Raw genomic sequence first — 14,270 nt, forward strand, 5'->3', positions numbered from 1 at the left:
TTTCATGCACAGCTTCTCGCGTTTGCATTTTTAAATAACCCCACGATTCTAAATCGGGTAGCTTTAGCCTATATAATCCTTTGAATGTCCTTTTTAAGATGAGTTTCATCGACATAAACCACTTCATAGAGCAATTCGCGAGTTTCTCTTTATACAACCCACTTTACAATTGTGATTGAAACAGGATGTGGTTGGATTTCTTGTTTTCGGTACAATTATTATTACCTTAAACAAGGCAACGGGGCCTCAGGTAGCAGTTGCAGCTGGTGGCGAGCAGAAGGAGGTGTTGTACAACAAGCCAAGCCCCCACCGCCCCCACCACCACCATCATCATCTCACTCTCCACCCCGGCCCATCGTCTCTCATTATCACTCACCGCTGCACGAAGCTTCCTGTAAGCCCCTGCAAGCTGTGGTTTCAAGTGGAAAATATCACTGGGCACTTAAGAGAAGAGGGAGGGGTGAGGAGGAGGAGGCAGAGGGATGACTGTGAGTGACAGAACGACAGCACCAGAAAAGACAGCGATGTTCAAATAGAAAGGAACAGAAGGAAATCTTCTCGTCAGTCCAAAAGAGGAAGCAACAATGTGTTTCCTGACCACCTGCTACCAAGACTCATGAGGTAATTTATTACTTCTTCAAACATTTTTTATTAGTCCTGTTTAAGGGGAGGGGGGGAATTACTATGTTAATTAATAAAAACAATGATTTGCTGGCATAATAACTTTAAATTACATACACACAAACACAAGTGTGTCTTTCAGCTTGGAGTTGATGGTTTTTTTCTGTACTGGATAGTTTTAGTGATTTTTTGAGTCAAAACAGCATGATGGGAAGATTCATCTCTTTCAGGTCACATAATGTTCCCCCGAGGTTTTTTTTAGACTGGTTTGTTCATCTTCTCTCAGTCAGCTACTGTAAACTAAATAAGGTGTTGCTTGCATTAACAGTATGGCTTCGAGGAGGTCCTTACTGTAAAACACAGTTGATATATTGCCACAGCTTTTCAAGTTGTGAATGTTGCACTTCCTAGAAGCTTTGTGGTGATTATATTTAGCTGACTTCCGGGTCTAAGCTGGTGTATTTACAACTTTTTATTCCTCTCGCCCTTCTAACGCACAGTGCATGATCGCTCTTCTCTGCCTACAGTCATACCACATTCGCGGCGATGGAGGTGCTGCTGTGCTCACACCTCCTGATAGTTATCATTTCAGTGCATGCGGCCCACTCCCACAGACTCTCACATGGTATGAGTGTATATATCTGCAACTTGAGTGCACACAGAGTTCAGTCTAATCTGAATGTAAAGTCTCGTGATACTGATAAAGCAACACTATCCCAACTCCTGTTTTCTGTTGTGTCTCTGTTACTCAAGGACTTTCCTGTGCAAATGACTTTTACAAAAATGTCAGCTGCACGCTGAACAGCTCTGCCGTGGGTCCCGGTGCAGACTGTTGGCTTTCGAGTGTGATGATAATCTGGAAACATAGCAGTCCTGCCCTGTATATGTAAGATATTTCTGACATACTGAAAACTGTGTGGATTAGTTGGGGGACAAAGGTTTTAATTTTACAAAAAGAAACATCATGGGTCACAGTTTGGCTACAAAACATCAGTGCTAAGTGAAGTTTTTGCCCTTTTTTGTCCTTTTCTCATCTAGCCAAAAATGCAAGCTTGAACAACATGAGAACTCTCTGTTTGGCTGCAGTATTGTCTTTGAAAACGAAGTAAGTATCGGACACATGCAAACATGGCAAACTGGATTACTCACGCAAGTTCTATCCTCATTGTTTAATGGTTTATTGCTTTCTTCCAGACTTTAAATCGTTTTAAAAGACTGAACTTAAGTGTGAATTGTAATGGAGTGTTAGTGGAGGCCCTAATAAACTATCTCCCAATAGATTGCAGTGAGTAGCTCTGACTTCTATTCAAATTGTTGTTGATACACCGCACAGTTGGAATAAGTTACAACGATGGATTAATAACTGCAACAATTACCAACATTTAATAATCTGCCTTGTTTATACGTCTGTGTATGCAGTTATACTGAATCCTCCAAGTGCTCCCAATGTCAGCATCAACGGCACGGACCTCTACATAACGTGGAGCCCAGGCGAAAAAATCTCAGATCACTTGTCACCCCTTTACTTCCATATCCAGACCAAAACCAGTGACCAAGATTGGACGGTGAGCATCTACATACATGTAGTAACAGAGTTTTTACACACATTACTGAGTAAATCAATAAAGCATGTGCAAAAGTACCTCATGGCATCCAATGATATACTTTTTTTTTCCATATTTAACCATATAATGCCATTTGTATCATATTTGCCACATGTTCATCAGTTTCTATTCAATTCAATTCAATTCAATTTTATTTATATAGCGCCAAATCACAACAAATGTCGCCTCAAGGCGCTTCATAGATACAGAGAAAAGCCCAACAATCATATGACCCCCTATGAGCAAGCACTTTGGCGACAGTGGGAAGGAAAAACTCCCTTTTAACAGGAAGAAACCTCCGGCAGAACCAGGCTCAGGGAGGGGCGGCCATCTGCTGCGACCGGTTGGGGTGAGAGAAGGAAGACAGGATAAAAGACATGCTGTGGAAGAGAGACAGAGATTAATAACAGATATGATTCAATACAGAGAGGTCTATTAACACATAGTGAGTGAGAAAGGTGACTGGAAAGGAAAAACTCAATGCATCATGGGAATCCCCCAGCAGCCTACATCTATTGCAGCATAACTAAGGGAGGATTCAGGGTCACCTGGTCCAGCCCTAACTATATGCTTTAGCAAAAAGGAAAGTTTTAAGCCTAATCTTAAAAGTAGAGATAGTGTCTGTCTCCCGAATCCAAACTGGAAGCTGGTTCCACAGAAGAGGGGCCTGAAAACTGAAGGCTCTCCCTCCCATTCTACTTTTAAATACTCTAGGAACAACAAGTAGGCCTGCAGAGCGAGAGCGAAGTGCTCTAATAGGGTGATATGGTACTACAAGGTCATTAAGATAAGATGGGGCCTGATTATTTAAGACCTTGTATGTGAGGAGCAGGATTTTGAATTCAATTCTGGATTTAACAGGAAGCCAGTGAAGGGAAGCCAAAACAGGAGAAATATGCTCTCTCTTTCTAGTCCCTGTCAGTACTCTTGCTGCAGCATTTTGGATTAACTGAAGGCTTTTCAGTGAGTTTTTTGGACATCCTGATAATAATGAATTGCAGTAGTCTAGCCTGGAAGTAATAAATGCATGAACTAGTTTTTCAGCGTCACTCTGAGACAGGATATTTCTAATTTTAGAGATGTTGCGCAAATGGAAGAACGCAGTCTTACATATTTGTTTAATATGTGCGTTGAAGGACTTCTGTAAACAGAATTGGTCCTAGCACTGAACCCTGTGGAACTCCATAATTAACCTCAGTGTGTGAAGAGGACTCTCCATTTACATGCACAAATTGGAGTCTATTAGATAGATATGATACAAACCACTGCAGTGCAATACCTGTAATACCTACAGCATGTTCTAATCGCTCTAATAGGATATTATGGTCAACAGTATCGAATGCTGCACTAAGGTCTAGCAGGACAAGCACAGAGATGAGTCCACTGTCAGAGGCCATAAGAAGATCATTTGTAACCTTCACTAAAGCTGTTTCTGTGCTGTGATGAACTCTGAAACCTGACTGAAACTCTTCAAATAAACCATTCCTCTGCAGATGATCTGTTAGCTGTTTGACAACTACTCTTTCAAGGATTTTTGATATGAAAGGAAGGTTGGAGATTGGCCTATAATTAGCTAAGACTGCTGGGTCTAGAGATGGCTTTTTGAGTAAAGGTTTAACTGCAGCCACCTTGAAGGCCTGTGGTACATAGCCGATTATTAGAGATAGGTTGATCATATATAAGATCGAAGAATTAATCAATGGCAGGACTTCTTTGAGCAGTTTTGTAGGAATGGGGTCTAAAAGACACGTTGATGGTTTGGAGGAAGTAATTATTGAAGTTAACTCAGAAAGATCGATTGGAAAAAAAGAGTCTAACTTAACATCAATGGAACTAAGAGTAGCTGTAGATAATATTAGATCTGTGGGATGATTATTGGTAATTTTTTCTCTAATGATAAAAATTTTATTTGTGAAGAAGTTCATGAAGTCATCACTAGTTAACGTTAAAGGGATGGTTGGCTCAAAAGAGCTCTGACTTTTTGTCAGCCTGGCTACAGTGCTGAAGAGAAACCTGGGGTTGTTCTTATTTTCTTCAATCAGTGATGAGTAGTAAGCTGTTCTGGCTTTGCGGAGGGCTTTCTTATAAAGCAACAAACTATTTCTCCAGGCTAAATGATGATCCTCTAAGTTTGTGACACGCCATTTCCTCTCCAGATTACGAGTCATCTGCTTTAGGGTACGTGTTTGAGAATTATACCACGGGGTCAGGTACTTCTGATTAGAGACCTTAGTTTTCACTGGAGCTACAGTATCCAGAGTCGTACGTAGTGAGGAGGTGAAATTATTAACAAGATAATCGACCTCTGTTGGGGTAGCGTTCAGATAGCTGCTCTGCTCTATGTTGGTACAGGGCATTGACGATGATAACAGTGGCTGGATTATATTCTTAAAATTAGTTACAGCGCTTTCAGAAAGACATCTACTTTGATAAAGTCCACTCTCCACTGCTGCGTAATCAATTATTGTAAATGTAAATGTTATCAAGAAATGATCAGACAGGAGAGGGTTTTCAGGAAACACTGTTAAATGTTCAGTTTCTATGCCATATGTTAAAACAAGATCTAGAGTGTGATTAAAGTGGTGGGTGGGTTCTTTTACATTTCTGAGACCTCTATCTCATCAACATGATCAATACTTGCCATGATTTCAAAACGTTATCGACAAAACTCTTTTTTTTGTCTAAAATTAACATTGTTCTTAACGAAATGTTGCTAAAAATGCCCAATGTATGAAATGCGATAGAAAAAATATATAATAAATAAATTATAAAAATATATCATAAACAACATGATACAGCAAAAAATGTTTTGTAGATTTTGTTATAAGGATTATTAACATGATAACATTCTGGCTATTTTTTGGTGGGTTGGGTCTTAAAGAGGACTTGAGCAAAGTTTCCCAGGCATTCTCAAGATTTTTCAGGCTTTTGCTTTGGACATCTGCTGCTCCTTCATTCATTTTTAGTCCAGTCCTTGTATTTGATCATGTTCAGATGAATTTGGCACAAAAAAACCGTTTTAAATGGTGTATTTTAGGCACGTTGTTGCCGGCACCCTGTTACAAAAACACATCAGATAATACGGTAGGACAAGAATAAAAACAAAGACTCCAAAACCCCATAAGCTTAAAAAAAACTGATAAACGTGTAAAAGCAAAGGACAAAAGAGGAAGTTGGCAGGCCTAAATACTATCTGCAGTAGATGAAGACATTCTTAACAAAAGGAAAAAGGGAGAAAATTTGAAATTTTTAGATTAAAAAAGGATGTATGGAGGAGGTGATCTGTAAAACACAGAGGAGGCTCTGTCGTGGATTAGGGCTGCTTTTCAGCCCATGGTGTTGGAGATCTTGTCAAACTGAATTATCAACAAAGAAAACCACCATCAGGGTTTGATTCACCATCAAACACCACCTGGAAAGTGTCTGACTGATTTTTCAGCATGACAATGATCCCAAACACACTGCCAATGCAGTAAAAACATACCTGATAGAAAAAACACACACAATGGAGCATCAGTCATGGATTGGCCTCCTCAGAACTCGGACCTCATCCTGACAGAGAACAGAATAAAAGGCAGCAAACATCCAAAGAAGAGCTTTGATTGTCCTTTAAGAAGCCTTAAACTTAAACTTAAAGAAATGACAAGAAAGCTGTCTAAGAGAGATCAGACTGTGAAGAATAAAGGTGGTCGTACCAAATACAGATTTTCAAGCTGGTTAGAATTATACAAATACCTCATAACTGATTCTACTTTCAGTTAAAGCAAAATTCTTTGGAGACACACCTTTATTTTGACCCTGTCTTGAATTTTCTATTTTTCAGGAGGCCAGAGATTTCAAAACACCAGACACAGAGCTGAGATTAGCTCTGTCTGAACTAAAGGGGCATGGGGACGTCAGAGTGAGAGTTAAAACTGAAAGATCTGGATATAACAGCCACTGGAGCCACTGGAGTCCAACGTCATCCTGGAAAGTGAATTCATCGGACAATCTTGGTAACAACACAAACAGTGTATTTAATGGTGAGCTTGGTGAAAACTCTGCTTATCTCTCATCAGTCTTAAAAGCATCAGAATTCAAATTTTTCATTGGGAATAAGTGCAGCTGGAAAAAAGGATGCATCCAGTCTGCTTTGTTGTCTAGGCAACAAAGTAAAGGTTGACTGAATATGTGCATTTTACAGTGTCTGCTCTCTGTTTCAGAGGGATTTAGTCTGTCTTCGCTGGTGAAGATGGGACTGCTCGGCACTGTGTGTTTCATTATTGTTGTTGTGCTGGTCGTTTACAAAAGATGCAACACCAGGGGGTGAGTAAACTGTGACTGTGGCTGTTATCGGAGTGCGCATATGTTTGCATGCATGTGTGTATATCTACACACTCTGTATATCTGATATATGCGCTCGACCCCGTGTTGTTTCAGGCTGCTCGAAGGGAAGGCAGTACCGAACCCTTCAAAGTATTTCCAGTCGCTGCACTCTGTCCACGAAGGAAACCTAAAGGTAAAAATAATAAATGTTCTCCACTAACAATCCATTTATCAAAATATCCAGCCGCAAGCAACACAGACCGCTTCACTGCAGAGGTGTCAACACACAACGACACAACTTTTTGTAGTATATTATGTGGTATTCATGGGACCTGTAACTGTTTAAGTGTGAGGCGCTGTTCGCTGGCTAAATTTGTTCACTTTAGACGTGGATCAAAACAACATATAAGCATATAATGCAAAGGCCATGGTGTTAGTTTCTCACCTGCTTCTCCTTCTCAGTAATGTTTATTAAATGAAGACAATGAAGTTTGGTTAAAATGATAAAATGTCATAAAGTTAGCTCTTCATCAAAGGCTCTGATTCCCACAGCCCACAACAAAGGGAGAAAGACCTGAACCGCACTCCCGTCAGTTGTCTGTGGCGATGGGTTTGGATTCCCGCCACACCTGAAATAGTTTGTAAAGTTCTAGTTTTCTGCTTTCTGGCACATTCGCCAAGATTCAACCAGTTAAACTGTCACAGCGCATGTTCACTCTGGGCTACATCATACAAACTGTAAGGCTGCTATCCCAAAAGAGAAGTGCTGACATCCTTTTATGGGAAAAAACGAGTAATACCATCACAGAAACATACGCACAACTTAAATTCTGCATATTCTCACATAAACTTCTACTGAGCAAAGTAACTTCATAAATACATATAGCATTTAAATAAATGTGAGTCTGAGCTTCCAAAAAGCACCATATTTCATAAAATAATCATTGATGCATACAAATCATTAAGAATGAGACATTTTTAACAGTTGTTCTCAAACTGAACAAAACGAGAACAGCATTTTTATTATTAGAGCAGTTTTTCCCATGGTGCTGTAATTGTCTGTCTGTCCTACACATATGCTTAAACAGTGAGTGCAGGTACCAAGAATCTTGGACTGCAATTGGTTTGAAGCCTTTTTGTTAAGTGGACAGCCTAATTTCTGCAATGAAAATGTGAAATTCAAACAATTTGAGGGGTAAATTAGAACAGATGTTAATGGCTGCATCAGTGGGAGCAAAAGATAAGATTTCCTAATCCCTCCTGCTCCGTGATTTTGACCCTTGTTCAAGCAAAATATTCTAAAAATGCACTTGCGCTCACTCTTGAAACCTGTCCTTACTATGCAATGTGCTACTTCACCTTTCAGTTCATGCAGAGTGTGACGCACATACACACATTCTGATACTGTTGTGTGATTCTTTGGGTGAATATTATAGTCTGAGTGTTTTTCCCCCCACAGAAATGGCTGAATCCGCTCTCAGTTTCAGAGTCGTTCTTCACAGCACAGCCCATCGACCAAATCTCCCCCGTGGAGGTGTGTGAGGACTTTGATGTAGTCCCATCCACCTCTCCCTCCTCCAGCTCCACCAGCGCCCTGCTTCACTTCCAGAACTCAGACACCAGCGGCATCGTCAACAATTCCGCCTCTTCGTCCATCTTCTCCAACCGGAGCTATTTCACCTCCAGCTCCTCCGGTGGCTTCGCGTGCATTGACCCCACTCCGGCCTACTTTACCTACCACGCTGATTTTCACCCGTCCCTCTGCCCTTCGCTCTGCGGTTTTCCAACCTACGAGAGTTTGAAGAGGGAGCCGCAGAGCCCAGACTCGGGCTTCGGAATCGAACTTGAAGCTGACAATGAGGAAGAAAGGTACATGGAAGGAGGAGAGCAATTTCTCTTGGATGATCACAACATCCCTTTCCTCATCCTTCCTGTACGCTTTCCTCCACACACATGTCCCGCCTTCTCTCCTCCAACACCTCCCAGCCTCCTTGTTGAACCACAGATGTCCTCTGACAGCCATCAGGAGGATACACCCATGACAGCTGCTAGCGATGATAGCTCTTCAGCCTGGCTCGTGCCTGGGGCCATGTGCAGAGCTTCCTCCATGCCCGTGGAGCCCGGTAAAACCGGCTACCTGACACTGAAAGAGCTGCAGGCAACATTCAGCAACAAATCCATCTGAAAAGTTGCGATTAGAGTTTCTGTGCAGTCAATTAAAACTTCTTCTGTTTACACAACAAACAAAGTGTAACTTCTAGTCTGACAAAGAAACGAATTCCACGATCGCCTACATGATTTATTCGTGTACGAGTTATTTTGCAGACATTAGAGCACAACAGAAAATGCAAAATTGACATATCAACAAAGATGTTGAGCACGAGCGGGATACACGGCAGATCGGCGTGCAGTTTTGATTACAAGTGCCTAAATAAGTGCCTGAATGTGTTTCAGCATGGCTGCTGAGTGCTTAGACTTGCTTCCAGAAGCAAAGCGTTACTTTATAAAGCTTTATGGCAAGTGTGCCGGCAATTACCCAGTGTAATCATGGTGAGAGCGAGCGTAATACTCTTTCTATCGTTTCCTTCCATCAAACATGTAGCTGTATAGCTGCTGAATGCTAGTGGTGAATGTATTTTTGTTCCCATTCAGCAAGCTGATCTGAGTTTTGGCATTAAGGAACATTAATAAAGAAAAAAAGCTACATAGGTCTAAGGGGAACTCCAGTGATATTTCTTTGCCAGTAAACTATGACAAAGGCCAATTTTATATATAGTCATTTAATCAGCTGTTGCTATAAACATAGAGAAGCTTTCCTGTTTACATGCTAATCGGTTAATGTAGGTTTTACTTTCACACTTCTGGTCTTTTGTTTAGATGGTTTGGAACCTATAACTGGTATCGTAGCAAGAAAAATATGCACATAAATCAGTGTTTTTGACAGAGCATGCTAACCAGCAACCTGCTCCTGAAAGCAGTACAACGCTGCACAGTTAACCAGCATGTAGGCTGCAGCGGGGGCATCATTTAGCCTCATACTTAGCATCTCATCATCATGTCGTACTTTTAGAAAAGAGCCTTAAACAAGTATAAATGCCACTTTTTAAAAAAAGCAACAACACATAAATGCCCTTTTAAAGTTTGCTTTTTATTACTTTAAATAAATTCCAAATAATCAAATAGTATGAGAGTGCTTTAAAGCTCCTTCTATTTTTGTTTTGTTGTTAGACAGAAAATGATTTGTTGCTGCAGGTTGATTTTGAACTTTTGAAGTAGTGAAATGTTCTTTTTTTGATGACGTATTGTGTGTGCTTATTATGGTAATCATGATGCCTTTCGGGTGCATAAAATTGAAAGGGAAGGGACCAAGTCTACACCAGCAGTAAGCATTATGTTGATTCGAGTTAACACTGACCTGTTGTTGAGAAAGAAAACAAAAAGGCAGCTGGTTTGCCTCTGTGTTGTTTTTAGTGTGTATTTGCTATTGTGCTGATATAGTCTTTATTCTTCTGTCTGTAATGATGAACATTTATAATCACTCAGAGCTGACATCTGCCAATAAATATAAATAAACTTTACAGAGTGAGTAATTGTGTTTGTGCTTACAGTACACGCTTAGCAGATCTGCAAAATTCATTGGACTGCTGATTGTAGATTTGTGTAAGCCGTTGAGGTCAGTGTAAAATGTCGCCTTGCCTCTACGCATGCAGTATGTTTCCATTACACTCAGTGGCATCTGTACAGACGCCAAACAAAGTAAAAGCTCTAGTAGAAATGGGTCACCCTTTGACTTCCTGTGTCTCTGTGGAATGAGGGCTGAGGGGTGGGCATGTACCGACTTGAGAAAGAGTGTGGGAGACAGCCTGTGTGTTTGCACGTTTCTATATATATATGTGTGTGTGTGTGTGTGTGTGCCTGTGTGTACTTTTGAGTTTTTACATGTCCTGTCAGGTGGTCCTGGTAGCGTATGTGTGAGTGAGCGTGTGTATTAGAGTGTGGTTTGACATTTAACTTTGACACAACAAGCAACATCCGCTCACCTCACACAGAATTTACAATATTTAGCCATGTCAGTGCTGCCGTGCAAGACTCTGCTCCTCGCCAGTTTGTCTGCCTCAGAGTCACAGCAGCTTCAAGCGTATTATATCAGGGATAAATTACATTGAGCCCCCTAATTAAAATACACAGAAAATAGCAAGAGTTGTTTTAAAAAGAGCAATTTGCATCTGTATGTTTTTAGTGTTGCTCGCTATTAGGTAGCCTGTTATGCTGACCAACAGTAATTCATTATGCAACTAAAGCATCCAATCTATGGTGAAGATACAGACACACTAGAGGCAAATACTCATACATATTGTATTTGCATGAGTATTTATATTTCACACACCTTAGAAAAGGCAAACTGTCACAATATGTGATGATTTAGTAGCATTACATAAAGACACAGCCGCACATCCATTCTTTTGGAAAATTATCAAAGAACAATACAAAACAGCACTAATGTTTGGGTAAAACAGGACAGCTCATTGAATTGATACTGGTTACCCAGTAGTTTTATATTCAGTGACTTTGTGCATGCTGACAAGATTTATGGCCAGTTTATTTTTAGTGTGCATTTCAATTCTCATCTACAGTCAAGTGTAAAAAAATAAGTTTTCACCAGCATCTTTGAGCCCTCACTGCTTCCATGGAAATTAAGAGATTAAGTAGCAGCCGGGTGCTGCTACCAATCAAATGCATTTGATTAATTGATCATGAGCAAGTATGAAAAAATCTGCTGGTTTGGAGCATTTTAGAAATGTGTTAATGCAATCCCACAATCTTCCCAGGAGTGGACGTCTGAGCAAATTCACCACAAGGTCAGACTGTTCCCACGAGCCACATCTCAGACTCTACAAACCTCAGTTGCCGTGTTAAATGTCAAAGTTCGTGACAGTAGACTGAACAAGCGTGGCTTGTTTGGAAGGGTTGCATGGATAAAGCCTCCTTACAAAAAAACATGGCAGAACAGCTTTGAAGGTTTGCAAAGTTGCATCTGCACAAACCACAAGACTTCTGGAACGTTGCCCTTTAGCCAAATGAGAAAAAAGTGAAGATGTTTGGCCATAACACACAGCACCATGTTAGGGGAAAACCAAACACAGCACATCAGCACAAACACCTCACACCAACTGTTAAGCACCGTGGCTGAGGGGTGATGATTTGGACACCTTTAGTCATTCTCACAGCAGAATCAAGGTGCTGCAATGGGCCTGTCAAGGTCCAGACTTCAACCTGAGTCTGAACGCTGTGGTTGGGCCCTAAGACAACTCTTCATAAACAAATGCCCACAAACCTCAATAAACTGAACGAATGGTAAAGAAAAGTGGGCAAAAATATCCCCAGCAATGATGTGGGAACCTGATAAAGTCATACAGAAAACCAAAGTGTTTTGTTGATATTAGAAAACTGACGGAAAAAGAAAAGCGATTCCTTCCTCTCCTTTGAAGTCTGTTGGGTTTTATCGTTTCCAAAGTGTCTTTGTCGTTATTCATTAATTTTTCCACTTTATTAAAAAACAAAATTTATTTTTATGTGCAGAGTATGCCAGGAGTATCCATTTGGCATTCAGCTAGGAGTCTTTATGCGTTTAAATCCACCTCGCTTCATTAAGTTTCGATTTTCAGCTGGCCAAGATTTTTTTTTAAAGTAACAGAGAAGAGCGAGATGTGTGCAAAAACATAAACCGAGAGATTGAAAAAGAACTGTAGATTCTGCTGAAAAACCACAGGCTGTTTTGTGTTTTGGATCTAAGCCACAGTGAAATGGGAGGGTGCGAGGTCGAGGTGACCATGGGTTTCACTCTCCTCACGAAGCAGCAACAGAAACCAGCAAATGCACAGGAGTCGTGATCACGTCCGAGGCCAAACACTTTCTTAACAAATACAAGTCGTCCGTTAAACGAACACAGCAACGTTGCATTCCTGCTTAAAAATTGCTTCCCCTATATTGTTAAAAAAATCTGAAAAAACACTTTGAATAGTGATTAAGCGTCTTCTTATAAATCAATAGGGGTTTGTTCAAAATAGCAAAAGTGAGCTTTGTCACCAACTTTCTTTGTTTTTCCTGAGCTGAACCACAAGAATGCTTTGAGGTCTGAAATCAACTCTCTGTTGGTTTTCATATTTGAATGCAGTTCCCCATAATTATGTCAGAATGAAACAACAGGTTTTGCGATCATCTTCCTGGTTGCCTACACAACTGCAGTCGCTGTAAAACAAATGCAGGTGCTTCCACATAGGTGAGCTGCACGCTTTTAATCCTGCTCTGTGTTGTGGATGAAAGCGTCGAGCAGTCAGATTTGTGCGGAGAGGAGACGAAGAGGAAAAGAGCAAAGGGGAGAGACACTGCGGAAAATGTAAATATTACAGAATACAATGATGTGCAAATCTCACAAACCCATATTTTACTCACATATACAGACATGTCAAACACATCAAATGTTTAAAGTGAGAAAATGACTTTGCAAAGACCGAACATTTTATCATCTACACTGCGTGGTATCATCAAAAGATTCTGAGAATTTGGGGAAATCTCTGTGCGCAAAGTAAAGGCTGAAAATCATCATTAGATGTCTGTGATCGTCTGGCCTTAAAAAAACAGGAATTATTCTGTTATGTAAATCACTGTTTGTGATTTACACACATTCAGCTTAAAGCTCTATCATGCAAAGAAGAAACCAACATGATCCAGAAACATCGCCATCTTATCTGAGTCCAACTTCGTTTACAATGGACTGAGTCAAAGTGGAAAACAGTTCTGATCAATGAAAAGAAATCAAACAAATCAAAATTATTTTTGCATAATGTGGACTCCACGTCCTCCAGACTAAAAACATCCAGTTTGGTGTCAGTACTCGGTTTAAAAACCTGCATCTCTGATGGTATGGAGGTTATGGAATTCAATAAAAAATACAACAAAAACGACTCGGGACCGTTGAGCTGCTAAAATCTTTCATCAGACATGAACGAGACAACATGCCTCCTCCCCCTTTTGAGACTTGTTGCTGCCATCGAACTCAACATGAGCCGGTACTTTTCTTTAAACTGTTGCAGTTTAAACGTTTGACACGTTTTCTGTCTGCTATCATCAATAAAAGATGGGTTTACGAGATTTGCAAATAATTGCTAGTAACTAGTAAGCGTGGTCGGTGAACGGTGACACTGAGAGGAAAGTAGGGTTGCAATGCATAAAGTCCTCATTACAAAAACATCAACATTTAGGCAGCAAAATAGCAGTAAGATCAAATAAAGTATCTTTCATATTTTAAAGTATATTTTAAAGCCGGGTGTGTGTGTCTGTGAAGGTTCTCAGTCATCCAGGTCATCATAGTCTAAGGAGCTTGGAAAGCAAAGCGTCTGGACTTCTTTGAGTTGCTTGAAGACGTTTCACCTCTCATCCGAAAAGCTTCTTCAGTTCTAAGGTCAAATGGTGGAGAGTCCCAGATTTAAACCCAGTGGGAGTTTCTCTCCACCATTTGACCCTTAGAACTGAAGAAGCTTCTCGGATGAGAGGTGAAGCGTCTTCAAGCAACTCAAAGAAGTCCAGACGCTTTTCTTTCCAAGCTCCTTAGACCCGGGTGTGTGCGGTTCACCTGCAAGGCCAAACGTCAGTGACATAAGATATTTATCACCCCAGCTCCTTAGAGGATAAGCTGTGTGCAGTAGCATGCTGCTTCTAAAATGCTCTTCCTGCTGCTTG

The 14,270-nt window shown here is 40.6% G+C and overlaps 1 protein-coding gene across 3 annotated transcripts; it reads left to right on the forward strand.

Annotated features, from left to right (window-relative positions):
* Positions 1-358: 358 nt before the first annotated feature.
* il2rb (interleukin 2 receptor, beta) lies at positions 359-10,108 on the forward strand. Of its 3 annotated transcripts, none has more exons than XM_085156809.1 (10): positions 359-621; positions 1,149-1,246; positions 1,375-1,507; positions 1,660-1,726; positions 1,816-1,906; positions 2,041-2,186; positions 6,049-6,220; positions 6,428-6,530; positions 6,645-6,723; positions 7,990-10,108. In XM_085156809.1, exons 1-10 carry the CDS (start codon positions 617-619, stop codon positions 8,713-8,715), a joined length of 1,620 nt encoding a protein of 539 aa, XP_085012935.1. In that variant the 5' UTR covers positions 359-616; the 3' UTR covers positions 8,716-10,108. The 3 variants fall into 3 exon arrangements, with proteins under 3 accessions (XP_085012935.1, XP_085012934.1, XP_085012933.1); XM_085156808.1 differs by having other exon boundaries at positions 360-621; positions 1,122-1,246; positions 6,049-6,247; XM_085156807.1 differs by having other exon boundaries at positions 360-621; positions 6,049-6,247.
* Positions 10,109-14,270: the final 4,162 nt, after the last annotated feature.

This window comes from Neolamprologus multifasciatus, chromosome 4 (assembly GCF_963576455.1).
Source record: "Neolamprologus multifasciatus chromosome 4, fNeoMul1.2, whole genome shotgun sequence".
Lineage (NCBI taxonomy): Eukaryota > Metazoa > Chordata > Actinopteri > Cichliformes > Cichlidae > Neolamprologus > Neolamprologus multifasciatus.